We start from the raw sequence: 13,740 nt of genomic DNA, 5'->3' as shown, positions 1-13,740 counted from the left end.
TTGCCACCGTTGCACTGCTCCTGGCGACGGCAGCAATAGCTACCGTCGCCGCCGCAGACGCCGACCGAGTCAATGAGCACGCACCAATCGCCAGTGGCGGTCCAATAGACGGACAAGCGAACCGAGTGAGCCAGTCAGCCACCCAACCAGCCAGTCGCTGAGCGGATGAATAGGCGAGACGAGTAAGCGTGTGAGCACTAGCAAACGGCGACCGAGCAGCGCCAAAATGAGCGCCGAGTCAACGCCAGTCGATACGAACAAACAGACAAGAGAGACGCACGACGGCTAACAGCAACAGAGACGCGTATAAAAAAAGGGAGGAATAAAGGAATAAAGGAGACGATGCAGCCGAATCGCGCGCTGCTGCATATGTGTGTCTATCGCCCGCCGCTGTTACTCATCGACTGCGGTCGACTGATGAACGAACGGACAAAAACATGTTTTGAGGGCGGAATCATTGGTAAAAATGGAATGGGGAGGTGCAAATACTGAGAGCGCAGATATATATACAGAGAGAGATGATGCGCATCTCGTCGATAGAACAATGCCGGAGCTTCACAAAATCATCCCGTACGCAACGCGCTTTTAGAGTATAAGTACGGTAAGAGACAGCCCAGTACAATGAGCATTTACGGCTGCTATAAGCAAGGCTAAATAATGTTACTAGTCATTTTAGTAACGACTTCGTCGCCCACTTGCTTGTCTCGACTTGTTTTTGTATTCAGCACCCTCACATGAAAAGAAGTTGATTGTGGTAAGTTAGCAGCTCTTTTATTTTATATTTACTAACGCTGATCACAACACTGACAAGTTTGACAAAAAGGACCCCATGGAAGGTGGGCAATGATAAAGTGGACACTTACCAAACGGTCGTGAGGGAGATAAAGCCGGTCCGCTACTTCCGTCGAGTTGATCCGTTCTCTGTTGGAGTTACTAGCAGTGGGCTGACAGAATCACTGCACACTCCCGAGTATCGCACAACGAACGACCGAGAGCACAAAACACAGCAAATAAGCAACGCACGATAAAGAGAGATCACCGCAGAACTGTTGTTATTGTTCTATTATTACAACCTCGCAATTAGGAACAGCCGGCGCTGCTGGTCCTTTTCGATGACGACTCTTTCCAATGGGGTACCTTCTGTAGAATAAGCTACGCACTGCTATTATAATTGTTATTGTTATAATTGCAGTAATAGCAGTACTAATCGCACGAATGCGAAGTTCTCGCAAGAATCGCAAGACAGAGCAGGCACCTTAGAATAACGAACTCAACGATGGTGCGTCTTCCTGTCGATAGACGAAGACAGATATATAATTACATCCCCTATTTCGCTATATATCCATTGTTGTTGACCGTCGATGTCTAAGACGCCGCATTCGCTCGTTATTCACTGGTTCTTGTCGGTTGTTATTGTTGTTATTTTGTTGCTATTGTCGCGGTCGTCGTCAATATTCGATGATCTATAGTACCCCTCCGTTAACACTGAGCAGTGCGCCCACACTTCACTGGATGGAGATACTGCTGACAGCGCTAGTAATAAATTTTGTATGTACGTACGATTCGTCGAGGTTGTTGCGTTATTACACTTTTCCGTGTTTGTTAGTTGAAGGCGGCCAGTACGGTCGAAGAAGAATGTCCATCCCTAGGCCTACGGCGAGTCGAAGCGAGGCGGGAAGCAGCAGAAGCGCACTCGTACACACTGACTGGTCGATTAACAACCACACAATGGGGTTGATAGACACCAGGCGAGTGATGACCGAACACAACTAACTAGCTGGGGCTGCGGGGGCAGTGGCACGATATCTCTTTACGTGTTCTATGATGTGACGACCGGATCACGCTCTGGCGAATCGGACAAGAAGTCAGAGAAGAAAAAGGCACAGGGCAACCGACAAAAGAACAAACCAACAACGGCTGCAACGATAGGGCGGGCTCCGCCAGCAGCAGCCGGAGGAGGTACTCCGGTAAACACGACGAGAGACAACGATCAACCTATCGACCTGTCGGCAGATACTCACACACCACAACAGCGAGAAATAGACAACACCGATACCAAAAGAAGCAGCAGCACCATCCGACACTACGCTGCGATTACCCTCCTGCGCCGTACACAAGTAGTACGAATAGGCCACAACCGAAATTGAACTGGCTCAATTCGGCTCAGCCTCTCGTCACTGCGACAGGCACGATGTCGACACAGTACACGGGTCGTCGCTAGGTCGCCTGCACCCGTTAGATGACAACAACACGGTCGTTCCTAGTCAAGCAACCGGCTGCCGCCGCTGTTCAAAGGTTTTCCTCGTTGTTTCCGTGATGAAAGAGTCCGTAACCAAAGTACTTGCGCTTCAGTAGCAGTCAGAGTCGCAGAGCAATTGCGAAGCTCGTTTGCCGTCGCACCGTTGACCGTACGCGGGGGCTAGGCTAGTAGTAGCGGCAACAGCAGCACGCCGCCCAGACCATCACACCGCCACTTGGTCGTGCTGATGCTGCTAGTTGTAGTAGTAGGAGTAGAAGTCGAAGTGGATGGTGTCGGCAAACGCACGCACACACGCACGCACGCACACAGTACAACTTCGGGGTGGAATGACAACGCTTTGACTGTTCCTGTTATTTTCGTGGTTGTTGTTGCTGCCGCTGTCGTTGTTACAGTGGCGGGCTACTCGATATCGTCAATACTGCGCCTGCCGCATTAACTGGCGAGACTGACCGAGCAAAACACAGACACAACGACACCCACCGACTTCAACCCACGACACCACTAAGCATTATCTGCTGCGGCGGCTGCAACGGCTCTAATCCATCCACGCGAACTGGTGCTGCGACACAACAGCAGCTCCTGATTAAGTAAAACAAGCCTGCCACTAGTTCGCTAGCCGCACCGGCACTTCGCAGCAACAACACCTCTCCGAAACAATAACTAACCGACCATCACCATACGATATACACCGCCGAGTTGACTCGCGGCGTCTCGACCGCGTCTCGCACAACCCTGTCTAGGGACATTGACTAGGGATGTTGCTAGGGAATATCAGCTAGAGCACTAGGGATACATCTCAGAAATAGCGCGTCCGCGACGTGGCGGGAAAATTTGAAAATGTCGACATTTTTATATGGGAACGATGTTTTTGCGATGAGAATTTCGCTAACACGAGGTGCAACTGAGGTGGTCCAGCTAGAATCGACGTAGGGCATATTCCTCAGTTCTGTGATACACGTTTAGGCATTTTTGCCAAAATCTCTTTTTTACCCATTTACTAGCTGGGGACGTGTAGGGAAATGTCTAGGTACAGCAAACGGAATGGGACAGCAGTAAGTCAGCAAAAACGGCTCGATGTTCAGGCAATTTTGGTAAGTAATAGTCAAATTCGTGGTTGAAAATTGGCCCCACGCAGTACCGTAACATAGGCTCAAGAAAATCTCACAAAAATTTACGCAGTCGCCTCCCGAAAAAATCAACCTTGTCCACATGGTACACCAACAGCTGATCGTCGACATCGAAGTTGCGGATCGATGGTTTCAATGGGACTAGTGTGGTGCACACTAACAACAAAAAACAGACTCAACGCAGAAGAAAAATCAGCCATGGTATCAATATTTTGGTGTAACCTTATCGGCTGGTTAAGAACGATCTTGATTTTGCTAATGCAATAAAATTTAGACATTTTCGTTAACTATCATCGATTCATCGCTTTTATACGGTCAGTTGAGTCGGCAGCGATACTAGAATTTAGTTTAACTTAAATCCTTAAAAGCGATTCGAGATACGTAAATGTCTGAGCACATGTGAAACTTCATTTTAGGATGATTTTTTACGTGCATTCTTATAGATCGTACAGATATGCCTAGGTCTGAAAATGCTATCTATCTAAACACAAGAACCTGGAGTTAGAATGTGAGTGAATTCTGGTGATTGTGCTTTCACTTATTAGGCTCGTACTAATCAAATCATACATATAATAGATAAAAAGATATATTAAAAACAGCCTTGTACCGTTCAAAAAATGACTCGGGAGACGTTTTTTCGGTTTCTTTTTTGACATATTTTATTTTCAGTAAACAAAATACAGTTTCGCATAAAGGAGCCCAGAATTTAAGAACTGAGATAAAATCATTACCATAAAGCTCGAAGTTCATTTCTCAAATGTCTTGATTCGACAGCTGACATCCGTGAGCAGTGAAACTTACAGTGTTAGTAAGGTTTGAACAGATTGTGGCACCAAATACTAAAAACCAAAAAATGTTTCATTTTGAAATATTAAACCAATGAAATGACATTCATTCTGTACGATATTTTATTTGCTTGGTTTAATGTTTTAAAGATTATTAAGATAGAGTGATTCCTTTTTCGACGGTACTCTATCTTATCCTAATATTTACATAGTTTTTCTGCTGTTGTGAATATCGAACCTCGGTTACATTAAACACTTGTACGAGGTTTATTTAACCTTTAATGCAAACCAAGAATGTACTTCAATGCATCCTCTAAGTTGTTTATGACGATGACAGACTATAGAAAAGGTTCGTTTACTTGCAAGCCTGGTGTCAAATATGTGGTCTAAATTGCGTGGATGTGATGGGCTTCGAGGTGTTCCGTGAAGATATGAAGGAAGGTGTGTTTAAGGGTTTTTCAAAGACTTCATTGCGGCTCTGTATGGGCGCAAAGAGCAGTGTCACAAATTTTCCAAGCAAAGATTTAAAGGTGTTCCTGAAAACCTTGCTGCGCCCAATGCGCTAATAAAATTGCACGCAGTTGCCAAGTTATCGATTAATTTCCGTCTGGTGTGTTGTGGCTAGTATAAGTCCTTTATAAACAATTAAAAGAAATACGTCTTGTTTTTAAGCTGTGCCATCTCTAAGTTCTACAACACATAAATATTTAGACTCATTCGCCAACTCCAAATAACATGAAAAGCATATCTCAGCTGTATTAACAAAGTTGTTCGTAATTGTAGTCGTATTTCTAGACGGGACAAGTGCACACTACTCCGACACGACAAATGCTGTTTGTCATCCAAAAATTACTGACAAACCGCCCTACGCCGATCGTGCCATAGAACATTATAATAGAGATTCCGGTTCCAAACACGTCGTGCGATCTCGAAACCACTTACATAGAGCTTTCCGACGGAACTTTTCGACAAAATCAGGGATCCTTAAAACACAGATTGGGATATACTTTGTATTGCACCGTGCTGGGTAAGCGAATTATAGGTAATTATTCAAGATCTAGGTAAAACATTTTGTTGTGTTACTTGATGTCTCTTCTATATCAAGCAGGTACTTGACATGTGAATAAGTTGATATTCATTGCCTAATACTGAAGTTTATAATATCGGTTTGTAATTACAAATGTATGTTGCCGGCCTTATAACAAACAACTGCTCTTAATTCTGTCAAAGGAGTGGGTAAAAAAAATCGCAGTGGCCTACAGACAGCGACGGTTAGCATTTAAGTAACAAACAAGAAGATCGTTTTGTCAGGACGTCTTGTCGAATTAGAGAACCGATTTCACATAGTCTTTTAAAATATAGGTCAAAATGGTGCGTTCTGGTGGAATAGAAGCCAACGAATTTCACTACCTAAGACAGAAGTAATTGTTTAGGGTTTCTTCAAAGATAGAAAGATAATAAATATATTATACCTTCCTAATTTAATGTTTTCAATAACGGTTTAGAACACGATCCATAAAATGTATCTGCAAGCTGTTCGAAATTACTCTCCACCGCCAACTCCTATTTAGTGCCGGCATAAGACCATATGAGGTAGACTTCTGTGCGGTCAGGTGCAAGAAATGCTGAAATATTATTGAGTATTCATAATAATTTTAAATCGTGATCGGCCATAATGTGTTGTGGACGGCGTTAAAACTGCTATCGTTACCATCGACAAAGTCGTTTGCCTTGTAGTAAAGCATCAAGAAGGAAGAAGTGCACAGTGACAGTGAACTGCGAAGGCAAGCCATGCACCATGCACCAAACGAGCAGTTAAATGCGCCTTTCAGGATTTTCCTTTAGAGAGTTTCGGGAAGTAATTTGGTTAACGCGTTTATAAAGCAAAAGAGTCGCAAGCAGAGTATTCAATAGAGATCCATCTGTTCTGCAGGTCTGAACTGCAACAGATCCCGAGGATTTCGGAGCCGGACACCGATACTGAATGCATCTATGACGAAGTATGTCCGAGCTTTCGGCGAGGTGAATAAACCCATCTTTACATCACCATGTATATGAAGAGTATAAGTGAGAGATTCTGTGAGACGAAGACATCGTCTTGTCAATCAGAAGAATCCGTTTGAGCACTGAGAGTGACTTTTCGACGCCAAAGTCACCAAAAGCACGTGGCGTGGAGGACGGCGGTTCTATAGCTTTTAAATCGGATTCGAAGAGCTAACAACCTAACGAGCAAACCTATTCTTTAACTTTGGTGAAGATAAACCTGCACATTGAGAAGGCAACGTGTTTCTATGGTACACAGATGACTCAATAACACTGAACTGTGACTAAATTATGTTGAGGGATCGTGATGCTTAGCTCTTTTCGGCAGCTACCGTTACGTGTAAACTGAACTTACTCATGGTGATTTTGTTTTTAGTTTTGCATCGAAATCTTGGCTGCCGCTCTAGAACGGTCTAATCTAGACACGAAACGAACTACCGTTGGTTAAAATCAAAGCTTGATTCGACCGTCACTTTTATGTATTTTAATGTTTACGAAAGTGTATGTGTCTCTGTAAGCTAATCATTCTTTACTTAACGTTCCTCAGATTCGTTCGTTATATAAGTTAAAACTGTGCTTTTAAGTAATATTATTTCGTGCTTACCCTACTGGCACGCCAAATGTTTTGAGCTTATCGTCTAATCGGAAATAAGCTATGATTAAGGTAGATATTTCATTGTCATTTTTTCACATACATTTTCAATGGGTACCAATTAATAATTGGTAAAAATTATAATCTCACATTTTTATCCCGGTTTCGGAAACCGTTAAAATACAAAAGCTATTAATTTTCTGGTCGAAGAAAAGGTTTTGTTTGATGGCCGTCGTTTCCAAACAATAATAAAGAAAAAGATGCTGTACCTTCTCTTCAAATAGGATAGTTTAGAACACCATTTTTAACAGTTTTGTGTACCAGTTAATACCGCATATCTATAACGTTTTCTGGATCTCGAAAACTATTGCGGTAAAATTTAGTTTTCCTACCAGCTTCTTTTAAGTTGAATGTTCACTCATGGCAGTACAAGACATGATATAGTTGAATTCGCGTAACTGCGCGCGGACATGCCTGCAATTAACCGCACTGTAGAACATAGTGATATTAATTATTGCTATTTATTTTTGGCTTTTAAATGTAATGCCACAAATTTATGACAATACCACGTTTTGTTAGCTTACAGGGTTCCGGGTCTCTAAAGTTAAATTTTAAAAGCACAGTAGAATAGACCACCAGCGTTATATTTTTTCACTTACATTCACTATATTATACCATGAATTTCCCGAAATCGTTATTTCTTCAAGAAGTCTCTTATGTCTCATTAAAGTACTGTTTAGGGCCCAGTACGTTTCGTTTATCTACCAAAGTAGTAGCTTCTAATTTTTCAAGGAAGAAAAATAATTTTATTGAAGGTCATTTGAAATAGGTAGTATTTCGTAGCATGTTACGCATAATGGGTTCTTACTAACATTAGCAACACAAGCAAAGCCGTCAGTTGATTTTGTAACTTGTCTATCTAATTGAACGTGTATATGTTTGTTGCTCGAAAGTGTCCCAAAGAGCGTTCTCTAAGTTCTTGAGTGCGTACCATTTCAGGGAAGGGTAATCGTTGACGGGGGCAGCACCTCGTACTTTGCTGAGCAAGATCTGTACGGTGAGTACACCGTTACCGAAAGCATTGATACCGAAGTGCATTGAACGGCTTTAATCGTAGTTTTTTACACCTGAATAAGGCCGTTTATTGAACCTGTTTAAGCGAATGGAAGGGTAACTAATGACATTCAAAACATCTACAAGTACTATGACGGTTCGTTTCTTTTTCATTTTGGCTTTCGCCTGTATCCTACGGTTATTATAGGTTATATGGTTTAAACTCACAGGGTCACCTGAAAGCATGGCCGACATCAAGTCATTGGAATACCCCACCTTGAAGGTTCCGTATGAAATGCTCAATAAAAAGTTTCGCACTGCACAGAAGAACATAGATAGAGAGGTATGTTGTCTATTGCTTTCCTAAATCGAAGCTAATCATATTTCATTACTGGTAGTAGCTTCATGTAGTTATCATTCAATTATCGTTAAGTCGTTAGCCATATTGCTTGGTAAAATAGAAATGATTCAAATCGATGTGCCAAAAACTGTGCCTCAAAGCCAGTTTATCTAAACCTTATTTTGTGCATATTAATAAATTGACATTTTTTCTTTTCTCAGGTCAGCCATGTGACGGCTGTTACCGCCGAACTTGAAAGGAGTTGCAGCTCAGGTGGTCGTGGGAGTGTAGGTGAGATTAAGCAGCTACTGGGCAGCGTCGTTGAGAAGTTAAATTTGCTTAAGAGGAAGGTACGAGCTATTAAACATGGTCCATATAAAACATGACACTTTTTTTGGGTATCATTTATTTTGGTAAATACAAAGAGTACCGACATATCTAGTCGTAATTGTGCTCGAGTCCATCAGAAAATTATCTAGTTGATGTTGTAGTTTAATGATGTTGTTAAATAAAATTTAACTCCACATTCTCTCCTTTAATCAAACGCAAAACAACTAAAGCGCATGGTCGATGTTAAAGATCGATTCGGTTGTGCAAAGTTGGCGAAGCAAAGCAACGTGTCGTTATAAATAACAACGAGTTAAGTTCCGTTGCAATTCCGTGTGTGTGTGTCAGGCGGACGAGAGTCTTCTTGAGGAGGTTGAAGCAGCTCAGTTATGCAAACGTCGACTGGAACACCTCAAGGAAGGAGCTCGAGCGAGCGGCCCAGTTGACGAAGGCGGGTCTGAAGCAGCGAAGGACCTATGGGTTGATAAAAGAGTGGATCGAATGCTCGTTGAACATTTTCTTCGGGCTGGCTATTACGAGTAAGTATTCTCTGTGTTAGGTTGGTTTGAAAAAGTTGCTTCGTTATATATCATCAAGCTAATTCATTGTGGATCTCTTCAACGCCCGTATAGCCCGGCAGTTATTAAATAATACAATTAAGCTAATAACAAATAGCGTGCCATAACCAGTCGTTGAACGCCTTGGGCACATTAACAAAAACAGATAGGTTCACGAGTTTCGTTGTGTTAATTTAGCTTTTTCTACCGATTTCAACCAGAACCGCGTTGAAGCTAGCCGATCGCTGCGATTTGCGTGAGTTAACGAATACTGAGCTATTTCTCGTCTCTCGTGACGTCGAAGATGCGCTTCAGCGTGGTGACACCGCTCCCTGCCTAGCGTGGTGCCATGATAACAAGTCAAAGCTGCGGAAACTTCATAGCACCCTCGAATTTAATATACGTCAACAGGAGTTCATTGAATTAATTCGGTTAGGCCAGCGAATGGAGGCTGTCAAGTGAGTATCTAGTGTACTTAAAACATCTATGCATAAAACATTGAATTACACAGATGTGACTTTGCATGTAAAAGCTCAATGTGTTGTCAGATTTTTCGAAATATGGTAAACGACACGGGAGAATTCTGCAGGCAGCTTATAGTACGTAGGGCGGCCTTTGTGTTCATAATCAAATTAGATTTACAACGTTGATTATGAGTAGTGAGAAGGTATTTATGGTTTCTTAGCTTGTGAATTTCTTATTGGTGCTGGAAATTAATTTGGCTGGATGCATAGCGGGACGTATAGGACGTGCTATTTATTTTTAACTGTAAGTGCCGCTACACCAGTGAGTAAATTCTACGTGCAGAGATAGTATGAATTTGATATAGAGGCGACATAAGGTTGAAGGCTTATCTCAGGTGATAAAATTCAGCATAGTCCTGCATTGTAGCAAAAAACAGCTCTTTAAACTTTTTGATTTTTTAGATGTCTGTGTTAGTTGGACACTACTATGTTCGCCGTTGTTCGGTCATTTTTCCATTTTTTAGACATGCACGTAGGCACTTTTCCACCCTCGAGCCAGAGCAACTGGATGATATCCAGCGAACGATGTTCCTTCTTGCGCTGCCTGTCGACAATTTCGAAGCGATACGTGCACCCTATCGCGATCTGTGTGATCCAAACCGCTGGCGTCGTCTGGTAGAACTTTTCCGCTACGAAAACCACCGTTTGTACCAACTTGGCAGGTCGAGCGTGTTCAGTGTGACTCTTCAGGCTGGCTTATCAGCCCTTAAAACGCCCCATTGCTACAGGTCTGAACTGACAATCTATGAATAAATCAATTTATGATGTTATATTACATTACCATTACAACAATGCGTAAAATTAAAAGAAATTATTATTTCAGTTTATATTTTGGTTTTTTGCATGGTATGTGTTTACTCAAATAATTTGTGTACTATCAGTAGCCCTAACCATTATTTCAGTCGATCTCGATCGGACGTGAACGCTTACAGATCCGAGGTGTCCAACGCAAACTGCCCTGTTTGTTCTCGGCATCTAAACGTCCTCGCACAAGCCTTGCCATTTGCGCATTGTGCACAGTCTAGGTAAATAGCAATCTATTATTGATGTACCCTGGTCTTTTTTTTTACTAACGTTTGGATTTTCTGTACCGAATTTCCGGTGGTCAAATTTCATTCATATTCAGCTAATTTTTGCTCATTGAAGAGGGTTTTTCGTGGTTGAGCATTTCGATGCAGCTTAATCGATAGGATTCAGCTGTCCGTGCTCAGTGTTAACCCGTTCCACCCTACCCCATCATACATTTTTTCAAATTGACGTATCAAACAAACGTTTTTCGAATCAAATTAACTTAATTTTGTAAAGACGTGCGAGCGCTGAAAGATCCTAAAATTGCTCTATTTTATCTTGTTTGTCTAAATAAATATTCCAGATTGATCTGCTGGTTATCCGGAGCTCCTCTGAACGAGAATAATGCTCCATTAATGTTGCCAAACGGACATGTCTACGGTGAAATTGCCCTGAAAGATATGGCATCCACAAATCGTGGAAAGATAACCTGTCCTAGAACGGGTGATGTGTTTGATCTTAAAGACTGCGAAAAGGTCTTTGTCATGTAAACGAAGTACATTCACGAGACGCACAGCAAATCTCCCGCTCGTGCCTATGCGACAGCTAGATTCTCCATACCACCTGCAACGATACCGGCTTTGCCTCTCAAAGCAGCCTGTTTTTACGTACATTTAGTGCCGTACGTTTAGTGCTAATAACAAGGTATTGATGACTTCCTAACACTGTGCCAGTACGATTCCTCTGCGCACTTCAGCATCAACGGTTTTGGGTGGAGGCTATATTTGGCGGGATTAATATTTGTTGGTTTTATAAAACCTAAAAAGGGCGCGGTATCTACGGGATGTGTTGCTGATCGTCGGAATTCAAAAAAGGAAGCGTATCGGCACATCGGTATATGGATATAGGTAGTGATAAAAAAAAAACAAAAAAGTAATAATGACCTCGTTCTGCAAGAACAAAATGTGGGTCCTAAGAAAGGCAGGCTGTTTTTTCGACGTGAAAAATTTACCCTGGCTTCGCTCTAGGTGGACGGAAGAATTGAAAACTATGTAATTCTATTAAGGTTTATTATTACATGCTATAATTTACATGGCGTACAGACGTAAAGCTCTGTTACGTTCGAAATCATAAAACAGCGTGAAGACGAAAAATAATGCGTCTTAGTGTGTGGTGTAGGCAGAAGAAGTAATGTATAATACACTTATAACGGGAACGATGAGGTGAAAAGTGAAGTGTGAAGAAGAGGAGATGGAGACACAAATTACACTGACCCCAATGTAAGTGTAATGACCATAGTTAGCGGTAGGTTAGTTAGATACAGCGCTAATTATGGAGAAAATGGACTAACTGCTGCATTGTGATTCTTGTTCTCTTTGGGCGATATAGCGCAAGAGCAGATTAAGGGCATTTCGAAAATTAATGGTTACGCCCTGACGAAGAGCAAACTGGATCAGTAAATGGTTAGGTTTTTCGCTAAACTGAGTATTTTTTGTTTCATGAAAGAGCTGGTACCTTCTCTTTTTTACAGATAATTGATCTTCTTTTGTTCTCTATATCTCACTTGAACATCGATACGAATTTTATATTACCAGCAAGTAAATTCGTCTGTTATTTATTCTGTTGTTTCTGATCGCCGTTCACAGTTGATGTTTGTTACTCGAAATTACCGGCTCCAATGTCTAACGTGCATAAATCGATTCCTTAAAAAATTAACAAAAGTTAATGAAATATTCATTGTCCATTCTATAATAAACGAAACATCGACCCGAACGAATGGTTCCACGTTAATGCAAAACAAAAAAGTTCTAAACCAGTTTGCCATTCGAATTTGAGTAACCACAACTTGCTGATTGTAGCGTTTGTCGATCTCACGCGACAATGGAGCGAAACTTTCCGTGGCTGGCTGGTTATGCAAGATTCACTAAAAAGATGATAACGGAAAGGCCTGTCACCTGCAATAGACTAATGTATGATATGCATAAACTGTAACGGTTTGGATATGCTTTATGTTATAGTGCACGAAGAAGGAATAAGAAATTGATTAGATAAATAACACTGGGTCAAAAGCCATCATTCAGAGGGGACGCGGGAACAGTATGAAACGTAACCCATGACGATATCAAGCATATTAAAATTATTAATATCTAATCTTATTGATTGACAGTTTTGAATTTTCGACACGTAAACAACACCGCGAACACTGGCTGTTTGTAAAATCAGCTTCAATGAGCAAATTATATAACCACACCGAACTAAAGTTCTTGTTTCGGCTCGACCTCTGGCGGTGTCGAAATTATTCGCGTTGAAGTCATCGAATGGCTCGCGCTGTGTGACCGACGGTGGCTAAAATTCGTTCAGAAAGATCGTTAGAACCTTCATGATGATCCGGATATTTATATACATCCGACGAAGCCACGAAACGACGAAGAGATATATCTTTTCATCGTTTAAGAGATGTTCCTAATCAACAGATTGGACATTCTCATATATATGATACATACAACAACAATTAATGAAATTATTATTACCATGTAATAATAACGAAACAAAATAAAGATGTGTCCTTGTAGTCAATAAAAAATGTATTTATTTAAACCACATGTTTGTATATTAAATGCTTCAAATTTTACGTCCAGCAGCGCTATTAGACGTACCACCAGGTAGCCCGCTCCCAACACGGAACGAAGTATGTCGACGTCCGGCTTCAAACTTAGCCCCCCGCTAGTCCTTTAGATTTTGCAAGCAAACGCATTGCTCACTACGCTGTCATGGGGCAATACTTGTGTACTAGGCTAGTGTACAAGTAATAGCCGTTTTTGTTATTGCTTTCCTTTTTTTTAAATTGACTGTTTATCGATAATCAAAGCTGCTGTGAATTTAAGCGTCAATTACAATATTTTACCCCTCCTTCGGACTCGAAGGATGCGTATATCGGGCTGCAAACAACAGTATTTGAAATCCTGCTTTATTTGATCCTTTTTTTAGTGTGAAAGAGCTATATGAGCAACTTATAGTACTTGTTGCATGTACGGCAAGGACTATACTTAAATAATGTAGACTTATTAAGTAACTTTTGTAAGTTTTGTTATAAGTATGCGACGCCTTAGCGCTTGAAAAGTCA

The 13,740-nt window shown here is 41.5% G+C and overlaps 2 protein-coding genes across 20 annotated transcripts in view; one reads left to right on the top strand and one right to left on the bottom strand.

Moving 5' to 3' along the window:
- The window catches only part of CtBP (C-terminal binding protein), a 41,332-nt gene extending 38,356 nt beyond the window's left edge, over nucleotides 1-2,976 (bottom strand). For both annotated transcript variants that reach the window (XM_022809047.2, XM_022809054.2), the window contains exon 1: nucleotides 864-2,976. The gene's annotated coding sequence lies outside the window, so the exon portion shown is untranslated. The remainder of the gene's footprint in view (nucleotides 1-863) is intronic.
- Kaz (E3 ubiquitin-protein transferase Katazuke) lies at nucleotides 558-13,200 on the top strand. Of its 18 annotated transcripts, XM_022809039.2 has the most exons (12): nucleotides 3,371-3,701; nucleotides 4,057-4,191; nucleotides 4,956-5,199; nucleotides 6,106-6,194; nucleotides 7,807-7,864; nucleotides 8,091-8,203; nucleotides 8,422-8,550; nucleotides 8,876-9,066; nucleotides 9,306-9,542; nucleotides 10,073-10,336; nucleotides 10,511-10,633; nucleotides 10,981-13,200. In XM_022809039.2, exons 4-12 carry the CDS (start codon nucleotides 6,165-6,167, stop codon nucleotides 11,165-11,167), a joined length of 1,332 nt encoding a protein of 443 aa, XP_022664774.1. In that variant the 5' UTR covers nucleotides 3,371-3,701; nucleotides 4,057-4,191; nucleotides 4,956-5,199; nucleotides 6,106-6,164; the 3' UTR covers nucleotides 11,168-13,200. The 18 variants fall into 18 exon arrangements, with proteins under 18 accessions (XP_086845338.1, XP_022664768.1, XP_022664767.1 ...); XM_086989212.1 differs by lacking the exons at nucleotides 3,371-3,701; nucleotides 4,057-4,191 and adding an exon at nucleotides 558-754; XM_022809038.2 differs by lacking the exons at nucleotides 3,371-3,701; nucleotides 4,057-4,191 and adding an exon at nucleotides 3,196-3,351.
- Nucleotides 13,201-13,740: the final 540 nt, after the last annotated feature.

This window comes from Varroa destructor, unplaced genomic scaffold (genome assembly GCF_002443255.2).
Source record: "Varroa destructor unplaced genomic scaffold, Vdes_3.0 BEIS01000005.1, whole genome shotgun sequence".
In the NCBI taxonomy this organism is placed as follows: domain Eukaryota; kingdom Metazoa; phylum Arthropoda; class Arachnida; order Mesostigmata; family Varroidae; genus Varroa; species Varroa destructor.
The sequence above is the reverse complement of the archived record's forward strand: the minus strand, read 5'-3'. Positions and strand labels throughout refer to the sequence as shown.

Bases quoted from the DNA above. Each gene is read 5' to 3' on its own strand.
- Kaz (XM_022809032.2), top strand. From the start codon at position 3,280: ATGTCTAGGTACAGCAAACGGAATGGGACAGCAGTAAGTCAGCAAAAA. The intron at 8,204-8,421 runs GTATGTTGTCTA...TTCTTTTCTCAG, and splicing joins AGAAGAACATAGATAGAGAG to GTCAGCCATGTGACGGCTGT. The intron at 10,337-10,510 runs GTCTGAACTGAC...CCATTATTTCAG, and splicing joins AAAACGCCCCATTGCTACAG to TCGATCTCGATCGGACGTGA.